This window comes from Bidens hawaiensis, unplaced genomic scaffold (genome assembly GCF_021521415.1).
Source record: "Bidens hawaiensis isolate Kalapana, Puna unplaced genomic scaffold, B.hawaiensis_p1.1 tig00044041_1, whole genome shotgun sequence".
Classification (NCBI taxonomy): Eukaryota; Viridiplantae; Streptophyta; class Magnoliopsida; order Asterales; family Asteraceae; genus Bidens; species Bidens hawaiensis.
Window position 1 is genome coordinate 27,343 of NW_027497803.1, and position 18,294 is coordinate 45,636.

Genomic DNA, 18,294 nt, shown 5'->3' on the forward strand with positions numbered 1-18,294 from the left:
CATGCGAAATTAAATCAGTAATTAAACGACAGGTTACCTGCTTCTCATGGTGGGTTTCGGGTGAATGATCTTTGGTGGATTTCTGATCAGACGAACTCAAATCACGAATCTCCTGCATGTTGTATTGGTCGGAAAGCAAACTCCGGTGAGTGGTGGGTTTGGGGTGCAAGATATATATATATATATATATATATATAGGAAGAAACGCCGACAGTATTGGATGATGAGATATGGTGTAAAGTTGACACGATAAAGAGGTGGACGATGACTCACTGATTGATTCTGCCAGCAGCCGACATCTTCATCTTCTTAAAAATCAGGGAACTGAAGTTGTTGGATTTACTTGTGTGGAACCTTAAAATATAAGAGTTACCAGTGACTTTCATGTGAAACTTTTGTTTGGAGATGAGGATGTTATTGCTATTATTATATTATTGGTTTGGATCAAATACAAATAAAATTAACGTGTTAAATGTGAAAATCAAGTAGAGTAATTATATATACAAGTAGAGTAAGTATGTAAATACTTTATAATGTAATTATATAATTACTCTACTTAATTCTCACGTTTAGCACGTTAATTTCATTTGTACGTTAACCTTCCCCATTATATTATATCGTCTTTTATAAAAAACACAATTATAAAAAGTAAGTGATTTAAAACTAACGTTGTTCATAACATATCCAAGCTTAACGATTTAGTTTTTAAAAGATTGAGTTTTGCAATTTAAAAAAGGTACCGGTGTAACTTGTTGCCCGTTTGCCTTCTGTTTAGACGTAATTACTATTTTTCAAGTATATTTTTAAAATCCTTGATAAAAAAAATAAATTTTTAAATCCTACATGTTCGTTCAATTACACTTGTTTATATAAGTTCATTACGTTTGTTAATATATTTATTTAAAACTTATAAAATTTAGGCTAGGGGATTATAAGAACTTGGTTATGGGTCAGGATTCGAAACTAAAATTTAATGCCCTTATGTAATCGGCGGGTAGAATCGGCTATGGAACTGAACCCAGGTTTCGGTTTTAACGTTGGATCGGCTTTGATGCCCGGTTTTTTACACCTTTAAGTATTGATATTATAGACAGGCCCAATAGCCCAACACAGTCTCCCTTCAAGGCCCAAACATACTGGTTCCAAACCTAATACAAATATTATTATACAGCTGAGGCCCCAAAAGCCCAGAACCGAAGTGAATTCAGGTGGAGTATAGTATCAGTATCAGATTGACTATTTTTGGACGTCAGGGTGACGTCAATAAACACAAACTCTTTTTCTTTTCTGCCCTAAATAAACAATAACAAGGCCTTCTCTTCTCTGTACACCCAATTTTCCATTTTTCAATTATTATTATTATTAATTATTATTTTCCAATAGAATTCAAAACCCACCACCACTATCATCTTCTCAATCTCAATTCAATTAAAACAAACAAACCCTAGTTTAATTATAATTGAATTAGAATTAAGCCCCAAAAGTGTAATCAAATCAAGGTACTTGCTTTCTATTGGTAGTGTTTTGTTTTCAGTTTTCTTTCTTTTCCTTAAAGATCTCGAATTTAATCGTTCGACTGTCAATTCACTTGACCTAATTATTGTTATTAAATAATTTAGCTTAGCTGTAGTTTTGAATCCTTTTGCTTTCCGCATTACTATCTTCACCGATAAAAGTATCAATTGGCTGATGGGATTAATGAATTTGATTGTTGTGTAAAGTTAGGTGCTGAGATGGAAGATGCTGCTGCTCTTATGGAGGCAACAGGGTCCAGGTTTAGTAATCTTGAACTCATTGGTAGAGGCTCCTTTGGTGATGTCTATAAAGGGTAATTGTTTCAAAATTGCTTCTTTACTTCATTTCTGTGTTGCTTTTGCGATTTGTGTTATTGGTTTATAATCTTTTTTAAAAAGCTTCAAACTTTATTGATTTTTATGCACCCATAATATTAAATATGTTTTAATGTTGGATAGAGAATTAGGGTTTTGTGCTTCTACGAAGGTCAAATTTCACATTTTTAGTGTTGTCATGCTAAGTTTCTGGATTTAATTGTTGTCGTATACAAACTTAGTTCACTTCAAGAAAGATAGTTTTTTAATTTTTGGTAATGAGGTTTACGGGCGATGCAGATGCTATTATGATTTATGAAAGTTATTTTAATCTTGTGAGTTAGATGTATGTACATTAAGAACTGAATCTTTTGGGATAGAGGTAAGGTTTGCCTCCATGCTTCCTCCAGTGACCCTGCTAATAGCTCTGCTATGAGTATGCTTGTTTGTTAAGTCTGTTTGATTAAGGTTCAAATTTGGAATTGTGAGGCACTTTATAGACTTGCATAGTTTTATGTTTTGAATCGATGATAACTTTACGTGGAGTAAAATTTTCACTAGGTCGTTATTCATAAGTGTTTTTCACCATCTTTTAGGTGAATTTGATGTCCACAAACACTGATTTAGAGACGTTACCACTTACCAAGTAAACAACTCCGTTCGGGGTTTTGTGAAGACCGTACATGTTATGCTGTTTTATATGCCACAAAATCATGTTATAGATGTATGTGGCTTAGAAGTTTGTCAGAACTAATTATGTAGTGTGTTGAAGATATATTCACAGTCGCAAGGTGCATTCAATGTAGCTCAGAAGCTTACCTGCGAGACCAAAAAAACACACAATAATAGGAAAAGGATTAAAAATAACTATAACAGGCATCTAGGTCTGATCGTATAAATGGTTTCTGATTTTCTTTTTTATGGACATGAATGAATTTATTATATTCGTCTATTTGATATTTAAAAATTGGTCAATGGTTTACATCTTTTTATATGTCAATCAGTTTAAATGCATGTTTACAGTTTCATTCTTTTAGCTGAACTAACAGTTATAGTTTTTTTTTTATTTACAGGTTTGACAAGGACATCAACAAAGAAGTTGCTATTAAAGTTATCGATTTGGAAGAAGCGTGAGTTGTTTTTTTCTTCGTTCTGTTATATTTCTTTGTTATATCACATGAAAGCCAATTGTTTGTTGGTAGGCTTTTCAAGTTTTATTTCTTGGTTTTGTATTATAATATTTGTATATATATTATGCAGAGAGGATGAAATTGAGGACATCCAGAAGGTATATCCATGCCCTTACAAATATTACGTGCTTCTTTTAAATATATAATGAATTAATACATCATCAATAATGTTTTTGCCAGGAAATAGCGGTTTTGCAACAATGTCGATCTCAATATATTACAGAATATTACGGTTCCTATCTTCACCAAACTAAACTATGGATAATAATGGAATATATGGCTGGTGGATCTGTTGCTGATCTAGTATGTCTCTTCTATACTAAATGATTATTAATCTAGAACATTATATTTATTTTTATTTGTAACTAATAACACTTGGTTTTTCAGATCCAACCAAATCAACCATTGGATGAAATGTCTATAGCTTGCATTTTACGTGACTTGCTTCTTGCAATCGAATACCTCCACAACGAAGGCAAAATCCATAGAGACATCAAAGGTTACAAATCCTTGGACTTAGTAATTTGATATCTTTATTTTGATAAATATTAACTTTTTCGTATTTTCTTGCGCAATGACACCATTTATACATTTTGACAGCTGCAAACATTTTGTTGACCGAGAGTGGCGATGTTAAGGTACTACTGATATCTACTTGTTTAAAACTATCAATAATTATTCTTGCTATATTTGTTAAAAGTTCATGGTTAATGTATGAATATATGAAATGTCATGCTTACTACCAAACTTCTTATTTCTTTCTCGTTTTTGTGAAAGGTGGCGGACTTTGGAGTGTCTGCACAGCTAACTAGGACAATTTCTAGAAGAAAGGTATTATCGATTCATATTCATTATACAATTTTGTGTTTTTTAATGATAAAATGCCGGCTACCTACGTTCCAGTTTCTTATAAATTCATTGGTAAAATAGACGTTTGTAGGGACACCGTTTTGGATGGCACCAGAAGTAATTCAGAATTCAGAGGGATACAATGAGAAGGTTCTACTTTCTTACACAATCCTTAAACACACACATACGGAGCCTGTTGACTTTTTTTAGTCAAAATATTTTTGAAGTTCGGTTTTGACTTTCTGTAATGCAGGCTGATATATGGTCTTTAGGAATAACTGCAATTGAAATGGCTAAAGGGGAGCCTCCGTTAGCTGATCTTCACCCAATGAGAGTTCTTTTTATTATACCAAGAGAAAATCCACCTCAGGTCCTTAAAGTTTTCTTTTCAATTTCATTTTTTAATTCATTAATTACAGTTTCAATAACATTTTATATTTTCTTTTTTGCAGTTAGACGAGCATTTTTCTCGTCCAATGAAAGAATTTGTTTCATTGTGTTTAAGGAAAGTGCCTGCTGAAGTATGTTTGTTTGTAATACAGAATTTACTACTTTTTAATTTAAATATATCAAACCGTATGGTTTATGTTTTTCTTTTTTTATTTTTTATATTTCAGAGGCCAAGCGCAAAGGAGCTTTTGAAGCACCGTTTTATTAAAAATGCTAGAAAGAGTCCAAAACTTCTGGAGAGAATCAGGTTTCTGCTGATAGTTAATTGTATATTTAACATGAAAACTTTGTTATGTAAAAAATTTGACAGAAAAAAGAATATATTACTTTTAACAGAGAACGACCGAAGTTCCAATTGAAAGAAGACGGGAATTTGCAAGATGGTACAAAAGTTCTTGAAGGTTCTGATACCGTGAAGGGTTCTAGGGTTGAAGATACTGTGAAAGTCAAGTGAGTTTTAAGTTTCGAGTTTTAACTTTCGACCACTAATATGCTAATTAACTTGTTGACTAATACGATAATTAAAACTGGACCATGACCTTAAACCTTCAGAAACGCCGGCTGGGATTTCAGCATAAGTGGGTCCGAAAGTACCGGGACAGTTAGAAGCTCTGTAAGACCACCTCAAATTAGGAATAGAATATCAGATGTTTCTTCAAATCAAGCAAGCGTTAACCAACTTCCATCAGAACTCTCCATTGATAAAGATACCCGAGAGTCATTTCTTGAAGAAAATCAAGATTATTACAGGGATGATGTGAGTCCCCCCCCCCTCTCTCACACACACACGCACACACTTCCTTCCTGACACTTTTAATGTTTTTGTCTCGTTTTACAGGAAGATATATCTCCGGTTGGCAGTGGAACGGTGGTGGTTCGACCTTTGAAATCTGAAAAGTCATCAGTTTCCAGTGATCACAGGACGGTAAGCTTACCATGTTCCTTACATTATGTTTTTGATAATTAAAATTATTCATTTCAGGTCTGTAAATGAACTGAACGTTCAGTGAACCGTTCGGCGGGAAGTGTTTATGTTCGTTAAATAAACGAACATGAACAAAAAGAAAATTTTTGTTAAAGTGAACGAACATGAACAAATGTCTCGTTTGTTAATTTATGCTCGTGAACATTTGTTAACGTTTGTTCATTTGAATGAGTTTATTTTCGTTCATTTATATTCATTCGTTAATATATTTATTTAAATTTTTAGGACCATCACAATTTACTCTTGTTTTATTAACTTTTACAACCCAACACATTGTTCGTATTTAGTTTTAATTGCTTTTAGCTCGGATATGTTCGTTGATCTATGTTCAGTTATGTCCATTCATTTACGTTCGTGAACCGTTCATTTATATTATTAAAGAATTGGCATAAACGAATACGAACAAGAAAACATTCGTTCAATTGTTTGTGTTCGATTGGTTTGTTTGCAGGCCTAATTCGATTGTATTGCTGATTGATTTATTGGTGGTTTTACAGTCAAGTAGCAGCATATATGCTTCTCTCGAGGATGCTTCCACCAGTGGTACGATTGTATACCGTGGACAACATGATGATTCAGATTCTTCCGGAACTCCTAAATCAAGATTGGGTGATCAAGAGCGCGCTTTCTCTGCTTCCCCTGAAGACAGTGCAATAAATCTTGCTGAGGTTTTTTCTTTAATCTTTTTTTTTTCTGTTTTGAATGATGTTTTATCAATGTCAACTGATTGTGAGTTTGTATATCATCAGGCGAAGGCTGCAATTCAAGCGGGAATGAGGAAAGGAAATGTGAGAGATAAGTCAAATTTGAGCAAACTCAACAAAGATGCTCACGAAAATAAACAACCTGAGAGGTCAACAAATAGTTCAGATTCGTCCAGGTATGATTTTTATTTCTTTCTATACTCGAGCCTTATGTATCATTATTATGTTTTGGATAAAATACTATCATGCCTACTTCAGAGATTTCCAAGATGCAATAAGATCATTTGCAAAACCTCGACAAACAAGTAGCAATGAAGAAGAGAGACATAAAGTAGCCGCCACATCAGCATCTGCTACACTGTCTACTCTGCTAATCCCGTCGTTGAAAGAGGTGTGCGCTGGTTATTGCATTCGTCACCGGTTTATATGTTAAGCACATGATGATCCAATTTTTTTATTTTATTTATTTATTTTTTTGCATATAATGTAGGAAATTTCTGAGGATTTAGGAGCTCCGGTTGTGCAAAAGGTTATAAATTCTTTAATCGATTTGGAGTACACGAAACCTGGTTCTTGTGAATTTCTTGTTACAAGGCTGCTTCATCGGCTAGCAAGGTGTGTCGCGTTATAAAGTTATAGTTTGTTTGTGTTTATTTTTGCTTATGAGACTTCTTTTCAGTTCAAAGGAACCATCATTGAAAAATCTTCAAGATGTGGCGACCCGTGGATTTTCCAAGGGTAAAAAGGTAAATGAACAACCAGATAATGTGAATCCGGAACCCGATAGCAAAAAGAAGCAACAAAACAAGGAGGCTCAGTCTAATGCCAACTTAAGCCCACTTACAAGGTTTTTGCTTTCAAGGTATATCAAGTGACTATTGTTATTAAAACTATTTTTAATGCACACCAAACTCTTATTGCAATAATTTATTTATATTTATTTATTTATGTAGATGGCAAGGGCATACTTCTAAAGATGTGAATGTGGGTTGAAAGCAATTTTGGATTTTGTTGAGTTGAAACTAACTTTTGTGGTGCATTTTAAATTTATGTTTGGTATTGATTAATTTATTCAAATGTATATAAGATTTAGAGGAATATGTATATTGTTTGAGCTGCGAGCTTACATCTCAATTTTTTTGTGAGTTGTAAACTTTCTGCTTCCGTTGTAAAACATCTTGTCAAACCGCCATCAAAACCTATTGTTTGGAGTTTGTTTATTTGTAACTTGATTTTATGTTTTAAAACTCATTTGTGTCACGGGGTTCACATAATCATACACTCTCTTCTTCAAGCTCGTCCTTTTCTTGTAGCCTCAAATGACATCGTATTCAACAAGAACATGGAGAAAAGCGAATGTGAGTTCAATTCCATGTTCAATTCCAATATCAATTCAAGTTTTAGATATTTCGACGCCTAAAACAGTTAAGAACCGTAAATTGACAAGAGATCTCAGATTCTAATACTAGAACACTGAAAAAGGTATCAACCATCAGCGAAGAAAAACAGAAATTACGTAACGACAATTTCAACAAGATTGGGCAAGAAATCAAAATCCTAGAAGTAAAAGTCGTATAAAATTGGCACATGTCGCAGCAAACGTTACTCTCTTTCTGTAGGCGCTTTCTCTAGGAGGGGAGCATCTTAGTGGTTAAGTGGTGTGCATTGAGAAAAAGTGAAGTGGACAGAAAACATTGCTCAACTCATTTTTATCCAATACAACATCCTACAAAACATCTTTCCATCACCTCACATCATTTATTCTTCTTACATACATTACTAAACTTAAAACCTTTAAACATCAGGCTTCTTCAGCATCACTTGAACTCGGACGCGTATCGATGTAAAACTCTGAATCAAGCCCGTCAATGATCCTTCCTCTGTCCAAACACACATGTTCATCAAACATACAAATCGGGTCAAACCAACAAAAACCTCAAAGGCGGGGCATACCTCTCAAGAACAAATTTGCCTTCTTTATACTTTTGCGATTGTTCATGTGCAGTCTCCTGTTATTAACAATCATCCCAAATACAAATATTTAATATCCAAAGCGTTACTCATGGTTACATGATAATAGTTGTAACACGAGTGCTTACATATTTCCAGCCAACAATTTGACCACAGCATACACAATATACATCTGTAACAGTATGCAATCCAGATAGCATCGTCCTTTCTTCAATAGGTCCAGCTGTTACATTCACCCTAAATAACAAAATACTTGCAGTAACCAAATTGCTTACAACAAACGCTCAAGATTCAAGAACAAAGATTCAAGATTCAAAATCAAGATTAGCCATTTCTCATGGTTTGAACAACTTACACGTTGCTAAAGAGATAAGCTTTTCCTCTGCGGCAATGAAAACCCTGGTTTCATAGAAAAAATATCATGAAAAACATGATATTAACATACTCATGATACAAAATCCTTCATGTCACACTGTCACATACTAGAGAAGTTTGAAATTAAAATGATGTCAAAAGTGAAAATTTTCATTTTCAAATAAAAAAAATGAGGTGTTTTTAAGTTATTTTAGCTACCTATATATTCAGGTAAAATATTCAAATATAGTTCAGACCCATCGGGAACACGTCACTAAACAGTAATCAAGTTTCACGACTATCATGCTAACTTTCTTAAAGACGTTTAACCACTCAAGTTTCAATATGCTGTAAAGTGATTCTGAATTTAAATTTATCCTCTGCTATTATTGTTAATAATAATAATATGCTCTGCACTCCATATAAACACCAATGATTATCAGTCTCATCATACACATTAAAATACTCATTTAAACATACAATGGTAGTATGGTACAAGTGGAAATGACCATGTCGCCGGGAACTGAAAGTTTTGAGCATTTTTTTTATGTGAAGTCTCTGAGTTGAGGTACAGGTACCTCCTCAACAGGAACCACCATAGGAAACAACTTGGATACCACAGATATCAGAGAAGTCATTATTAACATGGTTTCTCGTGCTACTACGTTCTAGCTGGCTAGTCGGATCCAAGAAGCCCATGACGGATCTTCTTTTTGTGATGTATGTGCTTTGCTGTTTCCTGGGTCAGCAAAGCACATACAACACATAAAGAAGACCGGACATGGGGTTCTCGGATCTGACTGGCCAGCTTGAACAAAATAACGTGAGAAACCATGTTAATAATTGTTTCTCTGATGTCCATGGTCACCAAAATGTTTCCAACGGTGCCTCCTGTTGAGAAGGTACATGTAACTCAATGTCAGAGCCTTCACATGAAAAAAGGTCCTCAAAACTTTCATTTCCCGGCCACATGGGCACATCCACTAGTAACGTTGTATGTTTAAATGAGTACTTTAATGTGCATGATTAGACCAGTAATCGTTGGTGTTTATATAGAGTGCACATCCTAACTACTAGCTTGAATGTACCCCATTATTAATATTAACGAAAAAAATTAATGCAGAGGATAAATTTAAATTCAGATAAACCGTGCAGCACATTGATAGTTAGCGAATTGTATAAATTTGATGATCTGTGTCATCAGGCTCATAAGGCTTATAAACCAGATACCGGGACAGGTAGTTTACACAACTAGCCTGCCTGCCATGTCAGCATTATTTACTCGCGCAACAAGCCAGTTTGTAAAAAGGTTCAGAGTATTAAAAGAGAAGTGAAAATTAATTAATATATTATTGTGATACTAGAAATTTGCCCTAAATAAAACAAGGTCAATTTATTCATGCATTCCAATTGAACACTTGTTGTAACATAAACCCTAATTGAACAAAAATTAGAGCATTTAAGTCGATAATCATCGAAGACAGGAGCTAGTGAATTGTAATTGAGCTCAATCTTGACGGTGATCCATGAACAATCAATCAATCGCTAATCAATGAAATCGTAAAACAAATAGAACCCTAATAACTGATGCTAGCATACAAGATAACAAATTGGATGAAATTGAAGATAATAATTAATTAATTAATTAATTACCCGGGAGACAACATTTTCGGCAAGAGCTAAATTAGTTTTGCAGAACTTGCATTTGTAAGCCCTACCGTCTAGCTCCACCAGAAATACCCGACCCATTAGTTGACCCGAAACAGTCAAAATGAGTTGATGAGAGTATCTATCTACCACCGAGAAGAATCAAGAAGAAGAATGATCAAATCAAAGTGGATGTCAACAAACTGAAAGAGAGAGAAGAATATTAATATTAATATTAATTAGACTTAACGATTTATATCCACCGCACATTTTCTAGTTACGTGGCGAGTAACGCCGCTATTCTTGGATTGGGCATCCTAAAATAATTTTTTTTTAACGGCCAACTAAGTAACGCCGGGTATCCCGTACGCGGCCCTCATTGGCTAAAGGTAGCCCGAGCCGGCTACTACTCCGGACGGACGGAGCCCCTAGCGGTCAACCTGTTGAGGGATTCACCGGATAAAACCCGACCCTCCACGCCCGCCAAACGGCACGACAGCGAGGAGCCGGTAAAACCGGGTGAGATCAGGACTCGAACCCTGGCAAACCAGGGTCATTCCTCATATCTCCCATATAAGTTGGTGGTAGTAAGATTTAATCCCCCTGCCTCTCACTTGTAAAATGAGTGCTCTACCATTAAGCCACAACCAACTTATTCCACCTCATCCTCACTTATGTTTGGTTCTAAATTATGTAAATTATATTATTTAATAACCATTTAATCATATCTTATTCTGTTAACTACGACTCTACAAGAGAAAATATTTTTCAATTATTTTTAGGTAAATAGTTACTCGTGGTTTAACTTAAGACTGTTAAAATTGGACAATGACCACCCGAATGTAACATGCCAATTTTTTTATAACTAAAAACAACTACAGCAATATCATATTTAAATTAACTAAAGACTATAAACTTTAATTTTAAGGTGTAATTTTTTTTAAAAAAAATTATTAATATATGAAAAGGTTATGGTTGTCTAAAAATAGGGGGGGGGGGGGGGGGGGGCGTTTGTTTAAACTGAAATTAAAAATAATATCTAGGTAAAAGTTAAGTAAAATTTTAGGGAACTTTTTTTGAAAATTAAAATGAAGTGGGTATATTATCTAATGAACAAATTTGCATATTTTGTAATTTATTAATACACATACACAAAATAAGTACATGAATAAATTTATGCATAACAAAGGCTTGTAGCCTAGCCAATACCAAGGCGTGTGAAAAGTGCATCAATAAATGGTTGAGGATTTTAGTTTATTGCAAACAAGATATAGAATTAAAAGAAAATTTACAAGGTATCATAGTTAAGTTTTTGGAAGTTAGAGACTAGTTTTTGTTTTTGTACTTCTTTGGGTCAAATAAGTATGAACCAAAAACTTAATTAAGCAAAGCAAAACTATTAGTAATGATTTAGTTTGGTTTCGTAATTAGTATCAACTTTTTCGTTTAGTTCATGATAAAATTGTTACTAATGGTTTGGTTTAATAATCACTTAAACTACACCCTAATATTATACTTCGTATATAACAAGGTGCAAGTTTAGTGCCACAAAGCTCTTATTGGGCCACTTTGTGGCACCCTATTAGTATTATTTTTTTCGTTTTTTTTTTTCTTGTTTCGGCCCGTAATGAAAGTACAGATGTGTGTTTTTGTTCTTTTTTTATTATTTTGTTTTAGTTACGTAGACTCCTGCATTTTGATTTAGTTCCAGTATCGTACGAGAACCGAGTGAATGCTTATTTTTGTTTTTTTAGTTTCGGTATAGTAACGACCATGATGAAAACCAACTAAATTCACGTAGACTCAACCGCCTCACGCATGGGATCAATAACGGTCAAGTTTTATCGACCAACGTCGCGCCATTGATCTACCCCCATTTTTATATTTTATTTTGTTTTATTTTTGTCTTAGTTCCGGCACAATAACCCATCTAACCGAAACCGAGAGAATTTCGTTGACTTACCAAATCAACGCTTAAGTTATACCAACGCTTGAGAAAAACACTAGTTATTAAATAAGAGCAACTACAATGAGTTAGAAAACCCAAGGTTTGAATCCATGTGGCAAGAGACAAACTTTTTGGTCACAAATCTCCTTGTTTTGGAGGTGGATTTTGTCTTCAAAGTCGGCAGAAACAAACTAGAAATAAAATGATGATGTGGTCATTTCTCTCACATGCACACATATATATTGGATATATACGTACAAATTTAACAAAATTTAATGTGGTTTGCGTAGGCTTGTTGTTGTGAAAAAATGTAGGTGTTTAAAAAAAGTTTGGAATATGAGGCGACGTTGATGTGATGGTTTATAGAGGTTTGTTAAGCTATGTGTAGCGGAGGGCCTACAAGATGAGGTGATTCGTGTCATGTGGCGCTCAGTCATCAAATAAGGGTTTTTATTTTAAGGGTGTAATGTTGTTGTAACTCCTTTATCACCAGGTCATCTTTTTATTTTCTTTTTTATTTAAATTAAACAAATAGATATCATTAAATTAAATAAATAAGAATTCATTAAATAAATACATTAAAATAAAAAAAATACACAAAAAAAAACTACCAAACAAAATCTTTCCACTCCAAACCTACCAAATATTTACTTAATCATCTTCTAAATCTCCAACCTCCATTCTTCCACACCCAACCTCAACTCCTAATAATCTTTACTCCCCACACAAAATCCAACTAAATCCATAACCCACACCCCAAAGGTTAAAATAATATTATTTACAAACACCACCGGCGATTATACATAGCCTTAGGGCTGTAAGCGAACCGGACGTCCGGCGGACATCCGGGCGTCCGTTCGGCAAGAGGTTCGTTTATGTTCGTCCGTTTAATAAACGAACCGGACATGGACACAAAAATTTCGTTCGGTAAGCTTAACGGACGAACACGGACAAGGGCCAAGTCCGTTCGATAGTGTTCGTGAATGTCCGGTAACGTTCGTCCGATTACGTCCGGTAATGTCCGACAGGTATCGTTAGTGTTTATATCTATCCAGCATTGTAATTTAACTGCGGAATTTCTAGTGTGATTAATAACACTTTTATATTACTACACATGTTTGATGTCTCTTATATTATAGTGATCCACTTTATGTTAATATATTAAGTGTTAAGTATATTTGAATGTTATATGGTGTAATTCCTAATTTGTATGTGAAGTTGTTTAGATATATGCTTGGTGTTAATATGTAACCATTTATATTTGTCCATTAGTGTTCGTTGTCCATTAATGTTCACATGTTTGTTTGTCCATTAATGTCCATTAGTGTCTGTTTGCCCATTATTGTCCGTTAACGTTCCGTTTAAAATATTAACGGACGGACACGGACAAACTCAATTTCTTAATGGACGGACACGGACATGAATTTTCGTTCGGTAGAGTGTTCGTGAACCGTCCGTTTGTCCGTCAAAAGCTTAACGGACGGACACGGACATGCTCTCGTCCGGTTCGGTCCGGTCCGTGTACACCCCTACATAGCCTTATTTTGAATGTTCTATGCTGTAAGTCTCTGATGCCACGTGTACTAAATGCACTTCACCTTAAAATAGGGGGGTGTATGGGTTGATTTGGGGCGGATTTGAGCCAAACCCATAATCATAACCGACATGTTGGTTAATGGATAATCATAATCATAACCGACCTGTTATGGCGGTTCGGTTAATCGGTTTTGAAGGTTATAGTGGGTCGGTTATGAGTCGGTTAATCATAATCAAAACAATGTAATTATGCCTAAAAATTTGGCACAAATTATTCAAAAGAAACGATATAATATAATACAACAAAGTGTCAAAGTATATATATAATCCATAATATAAATACCAATTTATCAAACAAAGAGAATGACATTATATAATTCAACAATGAAATTCAACTTGATTTTATAACAAGCGTATAACCAAAATCATCAAAATAATATAATCCAAAAATATGTTAGTGAAAGTTAATCCCAAACATATTGTTGGTTAAATAAATAGGTCAGTTCGGTTATAGTGGTTTATAATTATCTTTAACCAAAACCGACCCGTATTTGGCGGTTTTAAAAACTTATTAAACCGACTCATCGGTTATGACAGTTAACGGTTAAAATTGGTTCGGTTATGTCGGTTATTTTTCGGTTAACGGTTATGGCGGTTAAGTTGCACACCCCTATCTAGAACTACAATTATCCAAATGAAGAAATGAAATATCAATATAGCGTTTATGTGGTTTAAACATTAAATACATAAATTCGTTATTCATAATCGAGTTAATATTGCTAGTAATATATGGCTATGTGGATATAAGATTTAGTACAAATAACAATTTAAATATGGTAAAGAGAATATACAATTTGCATTAATATCATAAAATCAAGGCCCATCTAGACTATTACAACACGTGTAATAGATATCGTGAGGTAAATGATGAGTGGCGTTTTTGTGAAGAATGTAGAATTGCATGATCTCATCTCCATGACGAATACAACAAATAATAATGTGGGCTCTAATAAATAATAATACTAATCAAATGCATTACAATGCACATATTACCCATATATTTAATATGTATGAAGTTTATACAAATTGGTAAATTTAATTATAATATATCAGTAAAAAATGGATATAACTAACATATTTATTGCATTTTTTTAATTATTCAAACGGTCAAAGGTGTTATTTAATGAAGATATAAAAGTCAATATTCTAACATTGACCAAGTAAATCAACATATAAACTCTATATGACAAATCAAGACGTGTTCAAAACATTAAAGAAAGTCCATTAACTTAATCCTTTAATTATTATTATTATTTTAATATTTCAAAACCTTATATTTTATTTTTCAAAAGCCGTTTGTACTTTGTTCCTTCCGTTTGCGGCAACGCTACCATGCGCCTACACCTGGCTGCACAGTTGGAAACCAGATAATACCAAAAGTACAACCACCAAAGCCTAAGTTACAACCAGTTAATTAACCAAAAAAAACAAGCTTCCAGCATCAAAATTCCGATTGCTTGATTCCTGTTCATGTATATTATATACAATCGGAAGGAAGATTTAATTTTAATCAATCCACTACATTCTCATTCTCATTTCATATAATTATAATAATACTCATGCAACTTCCGGTGGCGGATAATTTAGATCCAGATCCAGATCCAGTACAAACGCCTTGTCCGTACGCGTACGGTAACCGAAATCCACAACCGACGATGAATCGGAGTCGCTTTGACCGCCGTTACCGTCACCGGAGCCGATTGTCAATTTAGGCGTATGAGAACCAGATCTCTCAAATCTAAACAAATCCAGACGGTTACCGTGATTAACGATAGGTGTACGGAACATGAAGAAAGGATGACGCATCGGATAAGCTACCGGAATATTCGAAAGCCTGAGATCCAATGCCGGAACGGCGGAGTTAGATGATTTAACGGCGTTAGGGCTTTTACTGACGGTTTTATTACCGGTAACCGGAAGAGACAATTCGGTTGACGTCGGGAAATTCGTCTTGGCTTTTTCACCGCGGAACTCACGTGCGGCGGAGTCGTACGCACGTGCGGCTTCTTCGGCTGTATCAAACGTACCGAGCCAGACACGGCTCTTCTTACCTGGATCCCTGATCTCGGCGGCGTAACGGCCCCACGGACGCTTACGGACGCCGCGGTAGCGAGTCTCGGAGACGGCGGTGTTGGCGACGTGAGGAGGCATGATATGATGATGACGTGAGAAAAAAGGGTGGGGGTGTTGGGGATTTAAATAGTGGGTGTGGAAGAAATGTTACTCCGTGGGTTAGGGCTAATTTTAAGACGTCGGTTTTACCATACACACACACACACCCATGCTTTCCTTAAATTAAGGGTGTTACAATAATTAATAATACAATTCCTACTTTCATGTTTAGTTGTATTATTATTAAGTTTTCAAATGGTGCCTAAATAATAAGTTACTTGGTTGAATTAGTTTGTATGATATCTAGGGTAGGATTGTATGTGGTTGGTGAATCTTTAAAGACGGTTTTGTAAGAGATGCGTGTTCTTGGTTGTTAAGTTGTTTATTGTGTTTTCTATTATTAGATGTGATGCTAAACTAGTTATATGTGATACAAGTATTTTATAATGGGTGTATACGTACTTTGTGTTCATGGTCTAGCATGATAGACGCGTCTTTAGAAATGTTAAGAGTTTATGGTATCTTATATGTCACGAGTTGTTTATTGGTTTTTGAGACCCTATGTAACACTCTTGGTTGTCTAAGAGTCAATTGTGAAGTCTCGTTTATAATGAAAGTCACTAGTTTCGACCTGTTAGTGACTCATAAGGAGAGCGATAATAGCTCTTGACTAGTGATGTGTTTGATGTGTAAGCACGAATCACTGAGTTCTTTCCCCATAAGGACTAGTCAAAGCATAAAACAAGTAACGGTGATCATCAAACATTTGGTACAACACATTCACTCACCACCATAATCGTGCAATTCCCCATGCATATATTGCACTTACCGGGGTAGCACCTTGAATATTAGTTTCACCATCGTATAAGGGACACTTGTCATATAGATGTCGGTGTGCAGCAACCATCCATCACCTGGACTGGTTGTGTGCCCCGACTACATCTTTAGAATCATCTTTAGAATCAAAGTTTTGGTCACCTTAAAGAAACGCAATCATAGGGACGTATATCTTTTTGACAGTCTACTAATTCCGAAACAATATTACTAGTCCATCAATTAGATCTCATGACCCGCCTTATAGCCTTGTAACACATATGTTGCACGCGATCGCCTTGTCCACTACATTTACAAAAAATTCTTCGACGTAATTTTGGTATATATAAGAGTCTCTACACACTCTACAAAAGAAAAAGAAGAACAATCGCTCAGCCTAGTTTTATTATATTAAAGTCCTTAACTGGTCTAGTATACACGCACGAACCAAAAACAAATATATCTAAAACAATAACCCGTTATAGCTAATGCATATATCCATTCTTAAAAAATAAAAGTTAGAATGTAAGTTAATTAAATTTTACAAATTTAATGAGTAAGAAATTATAGTTTTAAATATTATGCATTCTAGACAAGTGTATGATCTTTTCTTGTGTTTTAAATATTAGAATATAGTTTTAAATATTACTATACCATTTGTTGAGTGATTTTTTCTTGTGTTTTTAAAAGTGCACCGTCCTTTTATACAACATATGTATATAGCAGTAGTCCTATGAGGCTATGATAATTTTCTTATAGTAGGTCGTGGGTTGGAATTTTGCATGAAGCGTTTTTAGGGATGACAATTAGTCGGGTTTGAGATGGGTTTAGGTATTCTCAGACCCATACCCGATTATTCAAGCATGTCTCAAACCCGTATGGTATTTATCGGATAATTACCCGTCGGGTTTCAGTATCCCGTATTCCCATTGGGTATAACCAGCCCCAAACATACCTGTTGGGTTTTTATCGGGTTTTCACATAATATAACTAATACAATACTTAACTTAAAAGATTATGCGTGCATCAACATAACCCAAAAAAGAAAATAACATAGAAATAATCTTTGCTTCTTTGCATCTTGAGAATGTGGGAAACTAGAATGAGAATAATCTTTCACACTTTGTAGGATATGGGAATTAGAATATACTATTATGGATGAATATTTATACGTCAGATATAAACATATATTTAAAATAACAAATATATATATATATATATATATATATATATATATATATATATATATATATATATATATATATATAGTAGGGTTAATGTAAAAAACAATATTTTTGTGAGAAGAATAAGAATAGATCTAGGCCCTTGGATCTATGATCTAGTGGTTGAGATTGGTAGTTTCTAAATAATTGTATTGTTTCATATTTACATTGTATAGTGTCATATTTAGGTGGTTTGTTTTATTTTAAAGCTCTTCACACCCTTCTTACAAAACAATTGTTTTTTATTTGAACTCTTTTATATATATATATATATATATATATATATATAAAGTTATTTCAGGTATATCGGTTTCTAATCGGGTAAATGGGTCAATGTTATCGGGTAATTGGGTCGGATAATCAAGTATGTTACGAATCGCAAACCCGTCCCAAACCCACGAAAGTTTTCAAAACTAATCCCAAACTCGTCCTAAACCTTAATGGGTCGGGTATTACCCGTCCCAATTATGTCGAGTTTCAAGTTTTCCCATCGGGTTCGGGTTTCACTACCATCCCTAAGTGTTTTGTTGCAGCTTGAGTTAGGAGAGTTTTCTGGTTGTGAATTGTTCCTGGGTGGGTGGTTCGGGTCACCACTTTCAGTTCTTCGGGGTAATGCGATCAAC

The 18,294-nt window shown here is 34.5% G+C and overlaps 3 protein-coding genes across 3 annotated transcripts; 1 reads left to right on the plus strand and 2 right to left on the minus strand.

Moving 5' to 3' along the window:
• The first annotated feature begins 1,303 nt into the window (after window positions 1-1,303).
• On the plus strand, window positions 1,304-7,233 carry LOC143594651 (uncharacterized). Its single transcript, XM_077073911.1, has 21 exons — window positions 1,304-1,499; window positions 1,726-1,828; window positions 2,903-2,959; window positions 3,090-3,117; window positions 3,200-3,322; window positions 3,407-3,518; window positions 3,620-3,657; window positions 3,797-3,850; window positions 3,950-4,018; window positions 4,122-4,238; window positions 4,321-4,389; window positions 4,486-4,565; window positions 4,655-4,768; window positions 4,871-5,075; window positions 5,157-5,243; window positions 5,801-5,971; window positions 6,053-6,183; window positions 6,266-6,398; window positions 6,498-6,622; window positions 6,687-6,869; window positions 6,961-7,233. Exons 2-21 carry the CDS (start codon window positions 1,734-1,736, stop codon window positions 6,998-7,000), a joined length of 2,031 nt encoding a protein of 676 aa, XP_076930026.1. The 5' UTR covers window positions 1,304-1,499; window positions 1,726-1,733; the 3' UTR covers window positions 7,001-7,233.
• A 399-nt stretch (window positions 7,234-7,632) lies between these two features.
• LOC143594641 (protein yippee-like At5g53940) lies at window positions 7,633-10,122 on the minus strand. Its single transcript, XM_077073904.1, has 5 exons — window positions 9,986-10,122; window positions 8,334-8,377; window positions 8,107-8,215; window positions 7,961-8,016; window positions 7,633-7,887 (listed from the first exon to the last, which is right to left on the minus strand). Exons 1-5 carry the CDS (start codon window positions 10,079-10,081, stop codon window positions 7,809-7,811), a joined length of 384 nt encoding a protein of 127 aa, XP_076930019.1. The 5' UTR covers window positions 10,082-10,122; the 3' UTR covers window positions 7,633-7,808.
• A 4,958-nt stretch (window positions 10,123-15,080) lies between these two features.
• Window positions 15,081-15,674, minus strand: LOC143594654 (ethylene-responsive transcription factor ERF071-like). The gene has a single exon (XM_077073914.1). It carries the CDS (start codon window positions 15,672-15,674, stop codon window positions 15,081-15,083), a length of 594 nt encoding a protein of 197 aa, XP_076930029.1.
• Window positions 15,675-18,294: the final 2,620 nt, after the last annotated feature.